The following is an 18564-nucleotide window of genomic DNA, read 5'->3' as shown; positions in this document are numbered from 1 at the left end:
TATATCTAAAAATATAAGTGATTCAGATTTTACAATTTAAACTTACCAAATAGCAAAATTATACCAAAAAGATATAGCAATAATTTGGTACTTAAAAATAGCCTACTATGCTAAAATGCTGGAATCTTTAAAAAGCAGTTCAACTGTCCTGGAGAGGGGAATTGTGGGTATGTGTGGGATCTCAAAGTGTGAATTTAACAATCTCAACTTCACTGGAAGTTGGATATTTATTATTTTTTTAGTGTTGTTTTTTTTTTCTTTCAGTTTGGGAGAATTAAGATTGTTTTATATGGGGGGCCGCCTGGGTACCTTAGTCTTTAAGCTTCTACCTTTGGCTCAGGTCATGGTCCCAGGGTCCTGGGATCGAGCCCCACATCGGGTTCTCCGCTCGGTGGGAAGCCTGCTTCTCTCTCTCCCACTCCCCTGCTTGTGTTCCCTCTCTCGCTGTGTCTCTCTCTGTCAAATAAATAAAATCTTTTTTTTTTTAAAAAAGACTGCTTTATATGTCTGTTTTATATATAGTGGGCTATAAAGAATTTTAATTGTGATAAAACATATATGTAGTTTACTCTTAACACCTCTGCCCTTTCTGTTTTTTTTAAAAAGATTTTATTTATTTGAGCGAGAGAATGAGAGAGAGAGCACAAGCAGGGGGAGCAGCAGAGGAAGAGGGAGAAGCAGGTTCCCTGCTGAGCAGAGAATTCCATGTGGGGCTCCATCCCAGGACCCTGCGATCATGACCCAAACTGAAGGCAAATGCTTAACCAATGAGCCACCCAGGCGCCCCTGCCCTTTCTATGAATAAAGAATATTTTCAGAAAATGTGGACAAAATTTTTAAAGAATGAAAAATAAAAATATGAAGTATAACTGGTAAACATAGTATGTATAATTCCTCTGTAATTCGTAAATTAAAAAACTCAAATTGCTCTGATTTTCCCCTTACTCAGATCCCTAAAAGGCGTCTTTATTGCTGTTTTATTTTTTGCAATCCTTCAGCTCTTTCAGCTTCTTATTTACTCTTCCAGGCTCTGGTCAGTGTTAGTCTGGTCGTTGAGACTAGGGTGGTAAGTTAAGTATATTGGACCTTTAAGTTTTAGGTAGTATTTACTATGTCATTTCCTAGTAGCATGACCTTGGACAAGTCAAAGTCACTTAATCTCTCTAAGCCTTAGTTTATTTTTAAAATGAAGAATATTTTTTCAGGCCCTCTTTAGAGTTACTTGGAGATGAAACCGTATATGCCGTAGTCTTTTAGAAATACCGTTACCTTCACAAGCATATCCATTGAGTAGACTTTGTTTCTTACTATTTTTTTCACCCCCAACAAGTTATATGTAGGTACTTTTTCTTATTTTGATTATAAATTTAATGTGTGCTTGTTGTAGAAAGTATGAAAAATATAGAAAACTTAAAAAAATAGAAATCTGAACAATGCCTCATCTTATTTTTATGTTTTTAGAGGAAATTTAGTTTTGAGGCTGAGTTCCCTGAGGGGAAGGATAGTTGGTGTCATATTTATTGTTGGATTTTTCTGTTCTTTGTATGCATTAGGCAAAAAAAATAATGCTTTTTGAGGGAATGGGAACTTTCTTAGTCTGGGTGTATTTCTTTTTTTTTTTAAATGATGTAAATTTTAGATGTACAGCTTTATAATTTGACATCTGAATACACTCCAAAGTGATTACCACCACAAGTCTAGTTACCATCCATCACCATAGAGTTGACCCCTTTACCAATTGTGCTCACCTCCTGAACCCCTTCTCTTCTGGTAACCACTAGTCTGCTGTCTGTATCTGTGAGTTAGTTTTTGATTTGTTTTTAGATTCCATACATAAGTGGAATCATAGGTTATTTGTCTTTGACTTATTTCACTTATCATAATATCCTCAAAGTCCATCCATGTCATTGCAAATGGCAAAATTTCATTCATTTTTATGACTGAGTAGTATTCCATTTTGTATACACTATCTTCTTTATCCATGCATCTATTGATGGACACTTAGGTTGTTTCCATATCTTGGCTGTTGCAAATAATGATGCAGTTAGTTTAGGGGTGCATATATCTTTTCAAATAGGTGTTTTCATATTCTTCAGATCAATACCCAGAAGTGGAATATCTGTCTCACATTGTACTTCTATTCTTTATTTTTTGAGGAATCTCCATATTGTTTTATGTTGTGGCTGCACCAATTTACAATTCCATCAATAGTGTGTGAGAGGGTTCCTTTTTCTCCACATCCTCTCTGACATGTTATCTCTTGTCTTTGATAATAGCTATTCTAATAAGTTTTAGGTGATGTCTCATTATGGCTTTGATTTGCATTTCCCTAGTTATTAGTGACATTCAGCATCTTTTCATTGTACCTGTTGGCCGTGTGTATGTCTTCTTTGGAGAAATGTTTCTTCAGATCCTCTGCCCATTTTTTAAATCAAGTTTTTGGTTTTTTTGTTGTTGAGATGTATGATTTCTTTATATATTTTGGATAACAACCCCTTATTAGATATGTGGTTTGCTGATCCCCCATTCAGTAGGTTTTCTTTGCTGTGTAGAAGCTTTTTGGTTTGAAATAATCCCATTTGTTTATTTTTGTTTTTCATTCCTTGCCTTTGGAGTCAGATACATGAAGATGTCACTAAGACCTGTGTGTAGAAGCTTACCACCTGTGTTTTCTTCTAGGAATTTTATGGTTTCAGGTCTTATATTCAAGTCTTTAATCTATTTTGAGGTAATTTTTGTGTATGGTGTAAGGTAGTGGTCTAGTTTCGTTACTTTGCAGGTAGCTACCTAGTTTTCCCAACACCACTTATTGAAGAGACTGTCCTTTCTCCATTATATGTTCTTCCTCCTTTGTCAGAGATTAATTGTCCATATATGTGTTAGTTTATTTCTGGGCTTTCAATCTGTTCTGTTGCTCTGTGTGTCTGTTTTTGTAGCAATACCATACTGTTTTGATTACTGTAGCTTTGTAGTATAGTTTGAAATCTGGGAGCATGATGTCTCCAGCTTTGTTCTTCTTTCTCAAGATTGCTTTGGCTCTTTGGTAACTTTTGTGGTTCCGTATGAATTTTACAATTATTTGTTACAGTATTATGAAGTATGTCATTGGAATTTTGATGGGTATTGCTTTGAATCTGCAGATTGCTTGGGTGGTATGGACATTTTAATAATATTAACTCTTCTAATCCATAAGTAGTGAATATCTTTCCATTTATTTGTTTCTTCTTCAGTTTCTTTCAGGAGTGTCTTATAGTTTCCAGTGTGCAGGTTTTTCACCTTGGTTAAATTTATTCCTAGGTATTTCATTCTTTTTGATGCAATTGTAAATGGGATTATTTTCTTAATTTCTTTATAGTCTGTGTTTGTTAAAGTCAAAAGCTTGGTGAAATTTTACTGGACATTTGAAGAGAGAAAGGAAGACATCTGACTAGCAAAAATAATAGTGGGTGCATATTTTCTTTTTAAGATTTTATTTTTAAGTAATTTCTACACCCAATGTGGGGCTCAAACCCATAATCCTGAGATTGAGTCACGTATTCTACCGGCTGAGCCAGCCAGGCACCCCAGGGGATGCATATTTTAAAATGACATTTTTCTAGGGGCATGTCAGTGGCTCAGTTGGTTAAGCATTCAGCTCTTGATTTTGGCTCAGGTCATGATCTCAGGTTGTGAGATTGAGCCCATCCTAGGGCTCTGTGTTGGGTGTGAAGCCAGCTTAAGATTCTCTGTTGCTCTTCCTCTGCCCCTCCCCACCTCTCCAAATAAATAAATAAAGACCTACATACATAAATGACATTTTTCTAATGGCTAAAATAACAAAGGAAAACATGATAGGATCCTTCATAATATTTTCTGTCAGAAGTTAGCAAACAAGTTAGGGCTGTTAGATATGGAGCCACTGGACAATATCATATCAAAGTGGATTGATACTTAGCAAGAACAACATATAATAAAATTTAAAGACTTTTTGAATACTTGGAAATTGTAACAACTTTCTTCTTCCTTTTTTATTTTTTGTTAAACAGGATGGCTTAAATTCCTTGGTCCTTGATTTGGATTTTCCTGCTTTGAGAAAAAACAAGAATATAGATAATTTTTTAAATAGATGTGAGTAAACTTTATATTTGATCCTATCACTATACTTTTGATGAGGTTTATATGACAGTCTATACATTATTAACCTTAAGTATTTTTTAGCTTGCTATTTGAATACTAGCATTCTTTATTTTCAAAGCAAAACCGCAGAACTAGTTGCAGTTTGTAAAGTAGGTAGAGTTCAAGATTTTGTATAAATTATTAAGACTAATGATTTCAGGATAGGTTATTTATGGCAGCTCAAAGAGTACTTTTAAATTCATATTAACAATATTAAGAGTTAGGTTTACATTACCCAGGAGACTTAATGAGCTTTATGTTTATATAAACATAGACATTTCAATCTAGCTAATGAAAGATAATGTGATAACAACTATTGTCATATATGCAGTAACTTAATGTTTGCCAGTATTGATGTTGCAGTGAAGGTGTAAATGAGGTTGAAGTCTAAGGATAAATTCTCAAAATAATTCAATATATAGTTTATATCAACACAGTAAGCTTTTTAAGTTGGAATTGTCAGAGACTGGGCTATTTTCATAATTAAACAATCTTGTCTATAGTTATCATACCTATAATATGTGATTACTACTTTTCAAAGTAGGCTACTAAAATTTATTACTAAGATTAGCCTTGCAAGTAATGTCATAGCAGCTCTCTGTCATGATTCAGAATATACTCTAGGACTGCGTGGGTCATCACTGTTTTAGCTGTCATCTTGTCAAGCAACAGAGTCAGAAATGGAATAGCTTAACTGCTCCTTTTTGGTAGTCAGTATTGTTTGTCTTATGTGTTAATAAACCATAGAGTTTTGGTTCTTTGATGTAAAGTTAGTATGTGTCTTGGATTTTTAAATAGTAACCTTTGAAAACTGACAGATTTAGCTAAAAACTAAACCCAGTTTCTTGAAATAAAAATCTGTTTACAAATATAGTGATTATTTAAAAGTATTGCTTATAAGTATGACCTTTTTATTGCAGATGAGAAAATTGTGAAAAAAATCAGAGGTCTACAGATGAAGGCAGAAGACTATGATGTTGTTAAAGTTATTGGAAGAGGTGCTTTTGGTGAAGTGCAGCTGGTAAGAAAGTGTTGTTTTATTCTGTTATTTTATTTTTGAAGACAGGGTTTTATGAAATATTATCAGTAGCCTCTGAGTAGATCTTATTTTTATGCCCAGCCATGTCAGAGTTAGTTTTGTGAGCTTGGTCAAGTCATTCCATCTCAGAGAACCTGAGTGTCTTCATCTATAAAAAGAGGTACTTGTAAACGATAAACACCAGATCTCTTCCAGCTCTGAAACACTGAGATTTAGAATATATTAGGCCAACTTTATTTCACACATGACCTGTCTAGCAGCTAATATTCCAAGAACTATTGTTTTTATTTAATGTGTTAAGATTAATATTTTGTTTAATTAACTGAGATTTATTTAGATATATACCCAACAAAGACATTTTAATATGAAATTTATTTTTGCAGACAAAAGTGGTACCAACTGGAAATATTATAAATGTTTGTAATAAATATTTCATTTCTATATTAATTAGGAACTGTAATAATATTCCTGTTTTCATCACTTGAGTATGAAACTCCACTGTTTTGTGCTTACAGATTATTGTCTTTGGTCAAATTATGGGGTCACTTAACAATGTTTTTCACTTAACAGTGTTCTACTTTTTTTGATGGAGCTTGAGAAAAGCACTGCTCACTGTGTATCAGCATGGCTTCTTTGGGAACAAGTCATGACAGACTAACTTTTGTCTGTCATCTCTTTCATTTCTTCTTTCTTTGAAGGTCTATTGAACTTGTAGATCAGGGTGGTGTAATAGGTGTCATACACATCTATTAGATATTTCAGAAAGTCTGATATACTTGAAGAGGATATGGAAAAATGTCAGTGAATAAGGATATCAGTCTGCAGCTTTGCATAGCCAATGAAGTTTATCTGAGGCGTGATTATTGCTAATTGTAACTAATAGATGTATTCTAAGAAGGCTGATGAAGGCATAAGTGGTACCTGGGACAGAGATCCCCAGGGACAGGTTTGTTCTCCTCCTATTCATGGTTTTATTAATGAGGCATTTATTGTATGGAGGCAGTGGTAACATGTTGAATAATTTTACAAATGAGTTAAAACTGAAGTATGAGGATGTTTTCAAATGATAAGCCAAAATCCAGAAATAATCAGTTGGGAAGGTCATTGGCCAGACAGAAGAAGTGAAATTTAACCAGAGTAAAGACCTGTACTTACATGTGAAGAACTCAAGAAGTTGATTCCTTAACAGTAATTATGAATTAAAGAACAAATTTCCTTGAATGTAAACCAAAGCAAGAATCGTTGGTGATGTGGCTGCCCAAAACAGTAAAGAAAGTTTGGATTGCTTTGATATTTATTCCTTCTAGATGCTCTCTTGCCCTGTTTTAAAGGGCACATTAATAGAGAGTACTCGAGGGATGAAATGCTCAGGGACTTGAAACAATGCCCTCTGAGGTGTGGTGGAAGGAATTGAGAAGTTAACATGGAGTAGATTTGAGGAGTGGGCTGCCTTTGAAACTAATGTGATTTTTGTTTTGTTCTGAGTCAGTGAAAGTGGTGAAGCTTTGGCTAGTAGAATGCCCATGGGACGAGGGTCAGAGATTAGATTTTGTGACAGTTGAGTTATGGAAGGTTCTGTAAGATAGGGAAAATATAAAGTAGTTGAATCCTTCTTCTGCCATGGTCTAACTCAAAGATCATGGTGAGTATAGACAAGCTTTGCAATCTCCTGGAGTTCCAAACTATAGAATACAGATGATAATACCTATGTAATGGGGTTCTTGTAGGGGATTATGTGAATTAAAAATAAGTAAGCCTAGCTATAGTGTTCCTTAAGTGTTAGCCACTGTTACTATTGCCTATTTGATACATAGATTAATACTACAAGTATGTAAAATAAATACATGTTTCTTCATACTCAGGATTTAGTGTAGATAAAGAGGAGAGACTAGAATTTGGAGTTCTGTTTTTTGAAGGAAATATGACAGATCCTGACTTGTCATGTTTTTATGGCAATGTAGTCATTGTTCTGCGTTAGGGGAATTTGATCATTCAATTTCAGTACATTCAAGAAAGGAAAAGAAAAGGCTTTTACTTTTGTTAATTTTGCATTCCAAATTTTATTTTGTCCACAAAACGTGCAGAAAGAAAGTCACATGTTTTTAAAAATGAAAAATATTTTAACATTCCATTAATCTGATGACCTGACCCAAGAACTTGGAGCATGTTTGTTTTGGCTTTAGCTCTTGGTTCTGTTACCTTTGGCGTGGACTTTTTTAAAAGAAGGATGAGATTGAAAAGGAAAAGTCCAAGTGCTTCTTTCATAGTCTTTTAAAGTTGCTTTGTATGTTGTAGATAAATTGGTTTGACAGATCTGTAGGCAGTGTTCCACATTTGGCACATCTTTATGATTATGTTTTTCTAGTCATCTGAAGAAAGTTTTACAATAGTAGGTGCAAATTTCTTTCCTTGTGAAATACTTTTTTAGCCAAGTTAAAAATACCACAAAGGGCCCAACCAGTCAGTTTCTAAAAGAAAATTCTTGTTGTAAAAGTAACTTTGTTGTGTCACAGCAGCCATACCATAGTATTTAAGAGCTAGAATCAGACTACTTAAAGTTGAATTCTAACTCTGACTAGCTGTCAGTGCAGACAAGTTACTTAATCACTTTGCACCTCAGTTTCTTATCTGTTAAATGAAGATAACAATGACACTTTTACCCCATAGGGTTACTGGGAGAATTAAATGTAATTAAATTTGGAACAGTTCTTGGAATATATATAGTAAGTGCTTAGTAAATGTTAGCAGTTCATTGTCACACAGAAAATGGTTCATTTATCCATCCATCAATGAATAATCAGTATCTGTTACATTTCAGGAGCTGTGCTAGCCTCTTAAAGATACAATAGAATAGCTTCAATCTTTCTGGAAGTGGTAGTTTTGTGGAGGAGAAAAGAATTTTACTTTAAACAAGTAAAGTATTTTCAAATTATGATAAATACTTGAAGGAAAAGATCTGATGTTATGAGAGAGAAAAATGGAGGGTTGTGCTTAATTCAGGTGTGGGTGTTAGGAAAGGCCTCACTATGAGAAAATGACAATGGAGATATGATGTAAAGGAGGTAGTCACATGAAAAAGAGGGAGTGGGGCGGGAGTCAAAAAACAGAGGGAATAGCATGTGAAAATGTCATGAGTCAGGAAAGTGCCAAGTCATTTAGTTTATTTGGGCATAGGTTTCCTCACCTAAAGAAGGCATTTTCTGATAGATTGAAAAGTTTCATAATTCGAGGAGGGCAAAATTGGTTTAGTTTATTGTCTTTTTTTTCCTACCTATAGAGGTGATGTACATTTATGTTTTTATATCATGAAAAGTCTGGGACATGGATGATTTTTATCTGTTATCACTATTGTCTTTGGATTCTACTCTTTTTGGATTGTTTTTCTCATCTCATTTTTATGGACAATAATATTATTCAGTATAGTATATTGATTAAGAGCAGTAGTTTGGCAGAATAGTCAACTACTTTTGTTTCCATTCTACAGTATATAGATTTCCTGTCATCAAAGGTTTAATTTCCTGATCTTGGAATAGCACTAATAATAGAACCTAACAAGATTTTTTGTGAGGATTAAATTAGGCTATGCATGTGTGGTACTTACCGGGATCTGGCACATTGTAGGTATTAAGTAAATATTATCTGTTGTCACTTTCGTCAGTTTCTATGCATTTATGAATTTAAATGTTTTAATTTTAAATAATCAGAAGTCTTGCTCTAACTTTTATATGTATTTATATGTGTTGGTTCCCTAGAGCCACCATAACAAAATACCACTAACTGTGGCTTAACCAACAGAAATTTATTTTCTCATAGTTCTGGAGGCTACAAGTTCAACATCAAGGTGTTGGCAGATTTGGTTTCTCCTGAGGCCTCTCTCCTTGGCTTGTGGATGGCCACCTTCTGTTGTGTCCTGACATGGTCTTTCCTCTGTGCTTGCATGTGGCTGGTGTGTCACTCTGTATGTCCTAATTGCCTGTTCTTAGAAGGACACCAGTCACCTAATAGCCTCATGTTAACTTAATCACCTCTTTGATGTCCCTGTCTCCAAATAGTCACATTCTGAGGTACTAAAGGTCAGGGTTTTAAAATATAACAGGGGTGGGGGCAGCATGCAGCACACAGTTCATCCCGTAATAGTGTGTATGTATGTTGGGATGAACTTTTCAGTGAGATTACTTTTTTGAACAGATATGCATGCTTACTTCGTTTATGGTTATTCACATACCTTGCACATAATCTTCTTTTCTTTGAAAAAGAAACTTAAAAATTCTAGCCTTGCAAATGTGTTCTTAAGATATTTAGTCTTGATCTCTATTAATAGAATTATACATTGTTCTTCAATATTCCCTTGGTTAATTGATTAGCAAATGTTTATGTAATGTCTGGTACCATTATAAGCATTGACAATACATTGTATAGGTAAACTACTCAGACAAGGTACCTGCATTCATGGAGGTTTTATTTTGAGCTAGCTGCTATTAAAGTTTCAAAAAGAAATTGTGGTCTAGGTTCTAAAAATAGAGTTCTAAGTTAACTTAAACGTAGTGCATATTTGTTGGAAATTACCTAATTATGATTCTTTATTTGGAGGAGATGTATAAAAACAAGACTTCATGGTTAATAGTGGAAATATTTTTAGCATTTTTGTTTTTGAAGTATTGTCTTCTTATTTTAGAGTTTGGGGACATTATCTTTCGTTGGTTTCGTGATGTTGCCTACTCATTTTTCTTAAGAAGAGTGTTCATTAGGGGCACCTCGGTGGCTCAGTCATTTAGTTGTCTGACTCTTAATCTCAGCTCAGGTCTTGATGTCAGGGTCAGGAGTTCAAGCCCTGCATTGAGTTTCATGCTGGGCGTGGAGCCTACTTAAAGAAAAAGAAAGAAAGAAAAGAAAAGTGCTCATTACATTTTTCCTGGTGGTTGTTTTATGTAAAACTACACAAATTAATATATGAATGCATTCTCACTCTCAAAGGTCTAAGTTGCTTAGAATTGGGTAGAATAAAATGTGAAAATCTCCTTTTATCATGTCTTCTCTTTATTTCATTTTCAAACATAAAGGTTATTAGCCTTTTGATATCCTTTTAGTGATTTGATAATTGGAAATATTTGGGAACTGTTAACAAAACTAAGGCCAAATTATTTTCAGTGGATATTTATATTTTATTGTAATTATTTTCTTTTTAGGAAAGTTAAAATCTTTCTCTATTGAGTTATAAAAATTGCATCAATGCCAATTATTCTCCCTTAAACATAAAAATTCTTTTATTTATACAACAGATAGGTTCATAGTAGAATAAGAAAGTAAGCCATCATTATACTTTTTTAAAATCCCTGATTGTCCCACTACTTTTATTACTTTGATGTATAGCTTTCTGACTTCCATTTCTTCTAAAGATATGCAAAACGTATGGGTTGTCTTCTTTGTATTAAGGGATCATATTATATATATGTGGTTTTGTAATTTATGGGTTTTTTATGTAACATTAAATAATAACACACACTTTTATAGCAGTTACAACATTATAGGCAGGCTTTTAAGCAACTTCTATATAGTAACTAGTCTTCATAGCACTCCTTTAGATGTTATTACTATCATGCCCATTTGACAGATGGGGAAGTTCAGGTAGATAGGATGAACAACCTGCCAAAGTTCACATAACTACCAAGTAGTTGAATGGAGACTTGAACGTAGGTAGAGGACTCCATAGTCGATTTTCTTTGTTGTATGGTCATGATCATTTTTCTGTGCCAATAAATACAGACTTTATATGTTACCTTATTGGCTTCATGGTATTTCACTCTCCTCTTACTCATCCTTTTACTAGTATTCAGTTGTTCTCCTTTCTTGAAACACCACTCTTTCCTGTTTACTGGCTCTTCTTTTTTCGTTTCCTTAGTGGTTCATTCTCCACCTGACTTCTACTAAATATCATAGTTCCAAAGGCTCAGCTCTTTGATCTGCATTCTCTCCTAAGGTGCACTCTACTATTCCTGTGACTTTAAATATAATCTATATGATGTCAAGGCTCAGGTGCTGCTCAAAATTTTCTTGTTTGCTCTCTAAACTCATATCCATGATGGCTTATTTGACATCTCCATTAAGATGTGTCACATCTAAAACATGTGAAATTAGAATGCTTGATTCCCTCTCTAACTTATCCACAAATTTGTAACACATCTTAATAAATGGCTCCTCTATCAACCCTGTTGCTCAAGCCAAAAAATTAGAAATCATTATTGATTTCTCTTTTGTTCATTTCTTAAATTTAATTTTTCAGTAAATCCTGCTCATAACAGTTCTCTAGTCTCTTTTTGTGTGTGTGTGTGTTCACTGTCACCACTGTCATCCAAGATACCCTTTTCTTCCCGGTCAGGTATTGAGCATCTCCTTTATATTTTACTTTGCTTTCCACTTCTGCTAACAATGTTTCACCATTGGACTATTGATTTTGGTTTGGCAGGTGCTGATGGAGAAATTATCAAGACTGTGCTTATTAAATCTGTAATTTATGCTATCCAGGCTCAGGTGGACCCACATTACTGTTTTCCGCATACTTCATATTCTTGTATTTTCATGTATCAATCCTGTCCCATTTTGGGTGTGGGTATATAATAGAACCAATTAGGAACTTTTCTAACATGTTTTCTGTTTTCCTTATTTCCCCATCTGTCTATATCTCAATATATAAAGGATGGGAAGTACAGATCTATCTGCCTAATATAAACTGCTGCCGATTTGAACTTTTTAAAATACATTCATTGTATTTCGTTTGCAATTCATGGCTCTCTTAACTACTAAATGAAGCACAAAGTCTTCATCCTGGCCTTCTAGGACCTTTTTAAAAGATGTCACCAATTTTATCTTTTACCCCTTATTTTCCTTTATGCTATTCATTCTGGGCAGGCTACTCATTCTGAGACTGCTCTTTGTTTTCTTGACTGTTTCTTCAGTCATGTTTCACTTTCTCTCTGTGTTCATTTTAAAGGAAAACTTTTTCCTATTACTCTCCTTTCTACCCTTTATCTGAGAGTGATCTTTCCTCTGCATGTTTTAATTTAATAATTTTGTGTAACTTCCAGTATTATTTCTTGTACTGTAGTTTATATGTATATTTCTTTGAATCCTTTTATATTGTAAATTTTTTGAGAGTAGGAACCATGTCTTTAGAATACTTTTGGCATTCCCATCAGGGGTCATAGCTGCTTATCTGAAAATAGTTTGCCAAATCTGGGGAGATTATCTTTAGTTAAGTACACAGTTTAGGAGGAATATCTGTAGAGCTGCAAGCCCTCACTATGTAGACATTTGTCAGTGCCAACTGTAGACATTGGTAAGTGATGTGTGTGTGCAGCCAGATCATATCCGTGATTGGATTTTTCTTGTCTTTTTATATCCTGTACAACACAGAACCTGAAACATAGAAAGCTTTTATTGAAGTGAATTGGTTGTGATTCCTCGTAATCCCTGGGCTAAGATGCTTCCTGGGATCGAATGTGCAAAAAAGATACAGGCTCTGTGACAGACTCAAGTCAGATATGAGATGAGGATCTTGTTTGTTTTTCTCCTTTCCCACTGGCTTGCTTTTAATTTAATTGGTTTAAACCAAGCTTTTAAAGTAGAATCAACCAGAAGGAAAGAGTATAGGGGAAATGATTTTCTAACACTTGTCATGTCAACTCAAATTTTTAATTCCTTTTTTGGAGTAAAACAGGCTCTTCACTGGTTACAGAGTTATTTCTGAGTTGCAAGAATTATCTCCTTCCCTCCATGCTTTTGTAATTCCTGTATTTCCTCATTCAGTCTTGGCTGCCACAACCAGACATTTTTAGTGAAAACCTTAGCAGCACACACTAACTGCTTCAGTCTGTCAAACTGGATCTTATAAAAATAATCTATTGTAATTTTTGATACTAGAAGACAATTTGAAAATCTCAAATGGGGCATTTTGGTTAGAGTAATTTTTGAAAATTTTTTGTCCATAAATGTTCAATGAGATCTAGGTCCATTTTAGGATTTTCCAAGCATGTCTTGTCTCTAGCTACACTTAGGGAAGTTTCATCTGCTTAAAAAATTTTTTTAAGAAGTACATATTTGCTATAGAAAATACAAGTAAGCAAATATAAGAACATAGAAATCACCCAGAATTCTGTCATTTCAGATAAAGCCATTGTTATCCCTTAGACCCTTTTTTTGTGTTATATATATATATATGCTGGGGGTAGAATATCATTTAGAGATTAGGAGCAACTTTTTTTGTCTGTCACATACTCAGTCTAGTGACATAAGGGAAACACATGTAAAGGTTCATGATAGAATGAACTAAGTTCCATTTGTCTATGGTGGTGTTAGCTAACATTTTCATCGAGTATATTCTATGTGCAAAGTATTTATAGTCATAGTCTCATTTTATCTTTGCAACAGTTCTGTGAGATTCTTACATAGATGAAGTCCTGAAACTTAGAAGGGTTAAGTAAGTTGGCCCCATAGTTCATAAACGGCTAGAATTTTTGCAAAGGTTTATTGACATTTAAATCCATGCTTTTAAGCGGTACTCTGTACAGTATGGTAATGAATAGCTCCTATATCTGACTGTTTATCCATCCATATTGAATAGAGGAGGAACAAAGGGGAGTGTACAGAGATGCTGAGGGAGATTATAATAGAATCATTCAGAAAGATACATCCTCAGAACGAAGATCAGTGGAAACCAGCTTTTCTAAAGTAACAGCGCTTTATTGTAGTACTTTGTAATACTACTGCTAATGAATTTTAAAAGTATGAGGTAGATGTTTGGCATGACTACAACTATTGCCTCTTAATGTTTGTTCTATAGATCAAGTCAAAGATTACAAGCTGGGAGTTCCTGACTCTTGTGTTATGAGCCAGTTAAATGTCCTATCCCAATAATTTAAATGAAATTCAGTCCTCATTAAATAGAGCATTTAGGCAAAATAGTCTTTATTTATTAAAAATTTTATAGTTCTCATATAGACATAGCCATAATTTTGTTGAATTTGTTGAATTGGATACTCAGCATTTTGCCAACCACAAGGCAGCCCCACAAATGAAAATTTATACTCTGCCTAAAGGAGCTTATGAAGCAGAAATGTATACAACTAATTATAATATTAGATTGTTGTAAGTGCTATGGAAGTGCAGAGAGAGAAGTAATGTTGCATAAAGAATCAGCAAAAGTAAAGTGAATAAGCATGTTTCTCATGTTCAGAGAATTATACTTATGCTATATGACTTTTTGTGTATTTGAATGGTCTTTTTGTTCTAGGTTTGTTTTTGTTTAGTTATAATTCAGATATAAAAGATTAAAAATAGAGGCACCTGGGTAACTCATTGATTAAGTATCCAACTCTTGATTTCAGCTCAGGTCATGATCTCAGGGATGTGAGATCGAGCCCCATGTCAGGCTCCGTGCTAGGTGTGGAGCCTACTTAAGATTCTCTCTCTCTCCCTCTCACCCCCCTTACTCCCCCACTCGCGCTTGCGCTCTCTCTCAAAAAAATAATTAAAAAAAATAAATATTTAACTATTTTCTATCAGCTGGCAAACATCTTTTAGTTTTTGTTCATAGCTGTGATTTACACAATTTTTAAAACTGTTGTCATGACATGAGTCAAGGATAAGTAATATTACAGTATAAAGTAATTGACCCTTAATGTTTTATGGATTGCTTTTGTAATGAAATAAGGAAACATTCAAAATCTGATTCGTTCTTAGAATAAATGTAAATTTGAAGAGTGGCAAAAATATAGAAGAAATAGTACCTTAGCAACCTCTTTCTAATAATGTTTTAAACATTTTTTTATAACATTTAACAGCATTGCTGGAATGAGCATTTGCTTTGAGCTAATTTGCTAATTCGATACAAATCAGTTAAAAATCTGGTCTGTCTGATGTGGAAGGGATTTCTGGTTTTCAGATGAGGATCTTTTATCTCCTAATTCCATGCCCACCACCAATGTTTTCATATTGCTTTCACATGTGTTTATTTTCAGCATTCTATAAATGTCTACAAATAAAAGGAATTGTTATTCTAGTTTTGTAATTTAATATAAAAGATAGATATAATCTGTGACCCTTATCATAACTTTGACCCTTTGCATATAGATCTTTTTATGTAAAATTAAAGCATATCAAAACACTTCAAATTTTAAATTTAAAATATTTTAAAATGAGAAGTTATGTAACTTATTGATATATTAACTTTTGTAATTGTTACTTGATCAGGCAGTTTTTCTTCTGGGCTGTATTTTCTTTATGTCCATAGTGATATTTTGTTATTATATCAAATACTGAGAGGGGATGTTAAAATTTCCAACTAAAACTATGGATTTGTCTGTTTCTATCTTTAGTTCTGTCATTTTTTGTTTCATGAATTTTAAAGCTCATTTATTAGATGCATACATATTTAGAATTTTTATGCCTTACTGGTGAATTTTACTCCTTTTATCTGCATTTACCCCCCCTTTTTTCTTTGCTTTGAAGTCTACTTTATCTGTTACTAATATTGCTCTGTCAGTTTTCTTACCCTTGCTGTTTGTGTGGTACATCTTTTTCTGTCCTTTTATTTTTAATCTATTTGATCTTAATATTTAAAATATATGAGATTAGGTTTTGCTTTTTTAATCAATTCTGATAATTTCTGTTTATGAATTGGAGTGTTTAGTCTATTTATATTTCCCCATATTTTATACTGTTTAATTGCTTTTCAGGCCCCGGGGTCACTGTTTCATTTTCATTATTTGTTTTTCTCCTTATTCTTCAGATTGATTTGTCTTCAGCTTCACAGACTTCTGTCTCCATTCTTTATTAAGCCCTTCTAATGAATTTTTCATTTTTGTTATTTTTCAGTTAAAGAAATTCTAGTTTCTTTTTTACAGTTTGTATTTCTCTGTTGGTATTTTCCTGTATTCACTCATTGTGACTACTTTTTCCTTTTTTTCTTTAACATATTTTCCTTTAGTTATTCCAACATATTTGTAAGAGATATTTAAAGTATTTGTTAGCTAAGGTCAGTGTTTCGGGGGTTGTTTTCTATTGACTGCTTTTTTTCTTGATGATGAGTCACACTTTCCTTTTGTGCCTAATAAGTAATTTTTATTTACTTATTTATTTTTTAAATGCCTAGATTATTTTTTAAGCATTTATTTATTTATTTGACACAGAGAGAGAGCACTAACAGGGGCAGTGGCAGGGGGAGAGGGAGAAGCAGGCTCCTCGCTGAGCAGGGAGCCTGATGTGGGACTCCATCCCGGGACCCTGGGATCATGACCCGAGCCGAAGGCAGACACTTAACTGACTGAGCCACCCAGGTGCCCCAATAAGTAATTTTTAAAATATATACTGATCCTTACGATATATGATAGAGATTTTTTGTTAGTTTGTTACTTTTCCTTGATGTGTTGATTTTCATTCTAATAATCTGTCCAATTGCCTGATGATCACCCTTAACTTGTGCACACTGAATTTTATACTTTGTGCAAAAAGACCAAGTTGTTTTCCAAGTCCTTTTAACTGGTAGGACTGAACCTCCAAACTCTGCTCCCCTTTTGATCTTTTAGGGATTGGCATTACTAGACTTTGTTAGATAGTACTAGAACCTCTTGCTTTAGCGCATGGTTCTTTCTCCTAAGCTGTCTCACCTGAATGCTCAGGAAATAGCAAGGTTTCTCCATTCTTGTTTGGCTGGAAGTTGATTGTTGTTCTAATGTTATTTAACCTCCAGTGTCTCTCTTTTGTTATCAAGCCCAGAGCAGTTGATCCCTGGTAAACTTTGGGTACTTTCTCTTTGGATAGTCCAGCCCTTGGCAAAGGACTCATATGGTACTTCTACAGACCTTTTGCATAGCTCTTTAAGTTCCTGTTTCCTGCCCAGCATAATCCAGCTACCTCATTTTTCTTGAACTCTGATCTCTGCCTTTTCAATTCAGCAGGACCACTGTACTTAGCTTAGATGATCACTTGTATGCTGGTTGGGATATTGCCTTCAAGCAGAGTGTCTGGGTAGTTATGGGGGTTGACTTGGTGAGTTTTTCTCCTCTCAGGCATTATAGTCTTGTACTGCCTAATTTACCAAGCCTGAAAACTGTTGCTTCATATATTTTGCCATTTTGATTGTTGTTTACAGTGTGAGGGCTAGTTGGTATCAGTTTCTGTATCATAGCCAAAGATGCATGATTTGGAGTATGTATCTTTATTGTTTAATGCTAAGACCTTTTTCTGTGAGTGATTTGCTCAAGTCCATACAACAAATAAAATTCTTTCTGGGAATTGTTAGAGGAAAAATCTCTCTATTAAAAAAGTACAGCATTGTATGATTTTTCTAAAATTTTGTTTCATTTTATACAATATCTGATCTGTAAAGTATGATGGTTCTTACATATCTTCTCTGGGGAGGACATGAGCATTCCTTTGGTTTACCTTATTTTCATCAATATAAGTACTGATTCTAAATGTGCACAGTACTTGATGAGAGATAACTAGAAATATTACCTGTTGGATTTTTCTTAAAACTGCAAATTAATAGCAAATTAATAGAAAAATTTTTTTTTCACAGACATTAATTCATTCATCAAATATTTAGTATCTGTTTTAATTGCTAGTGCTGGCATTGTATTTGACACTGAGGATATAATAGAGAATAAAATGGGCATGGGTAATCCCTCACTTTGTTGAACTTATATTCTAATGTGGGAGATAGACAAATACAAGGAAACAACATAAAAAAAAAATCACAAGTTATGGTATCTGCTAGGAAAACAAATGGAGTTCTGAGGTAGAGAACAATGAGTTCCTACTTTGGATAGAGTGGTCACTCCTTTGAGAAGTTTATATTTCAGCTGAATGAAGGAGCTAGTCTCTCTGCAGAAGAGGTGAAGTCAGGGACTGTGATGGATTTTCTGTTACATTCCCAGTACTTGTAACGATCTTGAGGAAAGGTATATTAGAGGAACTGAAAGAAGGTGGTAAGTATGGTTGAAGTATGAACAAAGGAAAGAAAATGACAAGATTTAAATTGGGAAGATGGTTATAGGCTAGATCATTTAGGTCTCTGTAGATTTTTGTCAGGAACTCAATTGCCTCTTCTTTCATCCAACCCTCAGTAGGATGACCATATAATTTGTTGTACAAATAATGGCATACTTCTGAGTGAAACAGAGCAGTAACTGAATGGAAGACTGTGCTGACCAGTGCAATCTGGCCCTGTTCTGGGGAAATCATCCTAATAGTGGCTGTACATATGTAGAAATGGCATAGATAAGTGGTTACTAGCATGAATTCTGGATGCAGACTACTGTACCTTCATTTTTAATTTTTTTAAAAAAGATTTTATCTATTTGAGAGCGAGAGAG

General features: G+C 34.1%; 1 protein-coding gene across 1 annotated transcript in view; it reads left to right on the top strand.

Moving 5' to 3' along the window:
* Positions 1-18564, top strand: part of ROCK2 (Rho associated coiled-coil containing protein kinase 2) — a 144154-nt gene that overhangs the window by 57156 nt on the left and 68434 nt on the right. Inside the window, exons 2-3 of the mRNA XM_088026319.1 lie at positions 4026-4107; positions 5076-5176. Coding sequence (XP_087882445.1) covers positions 4026-4107; positions 5076-5176 — 183 coding nt within the window. The remainder of the gene's footprint in view (positions 1-4025; positions 4108-5075; positions 5177-18564) is intronic.

Source organism: Eumetopias jubatus, unplaced genomic scaffold, assembly GCF_037043125.1.
Source record: "Eumetopias jubatus isolate StellerSeaLion01/CBP00866 unplaced genomic scaffold, mEumJub1_p1.0 scaffold_9, whole genome shotgun sequence".
Taxonomy (NCBI): Eukaryota; Metazoa; Chordata; class Mammalia; order Carnivora; family Otariidae; genus Eumetopias; species Eumetopias jubatus.
This window is presented reverse-complemented; position numbering and strand designations above follow the sequence as displayed.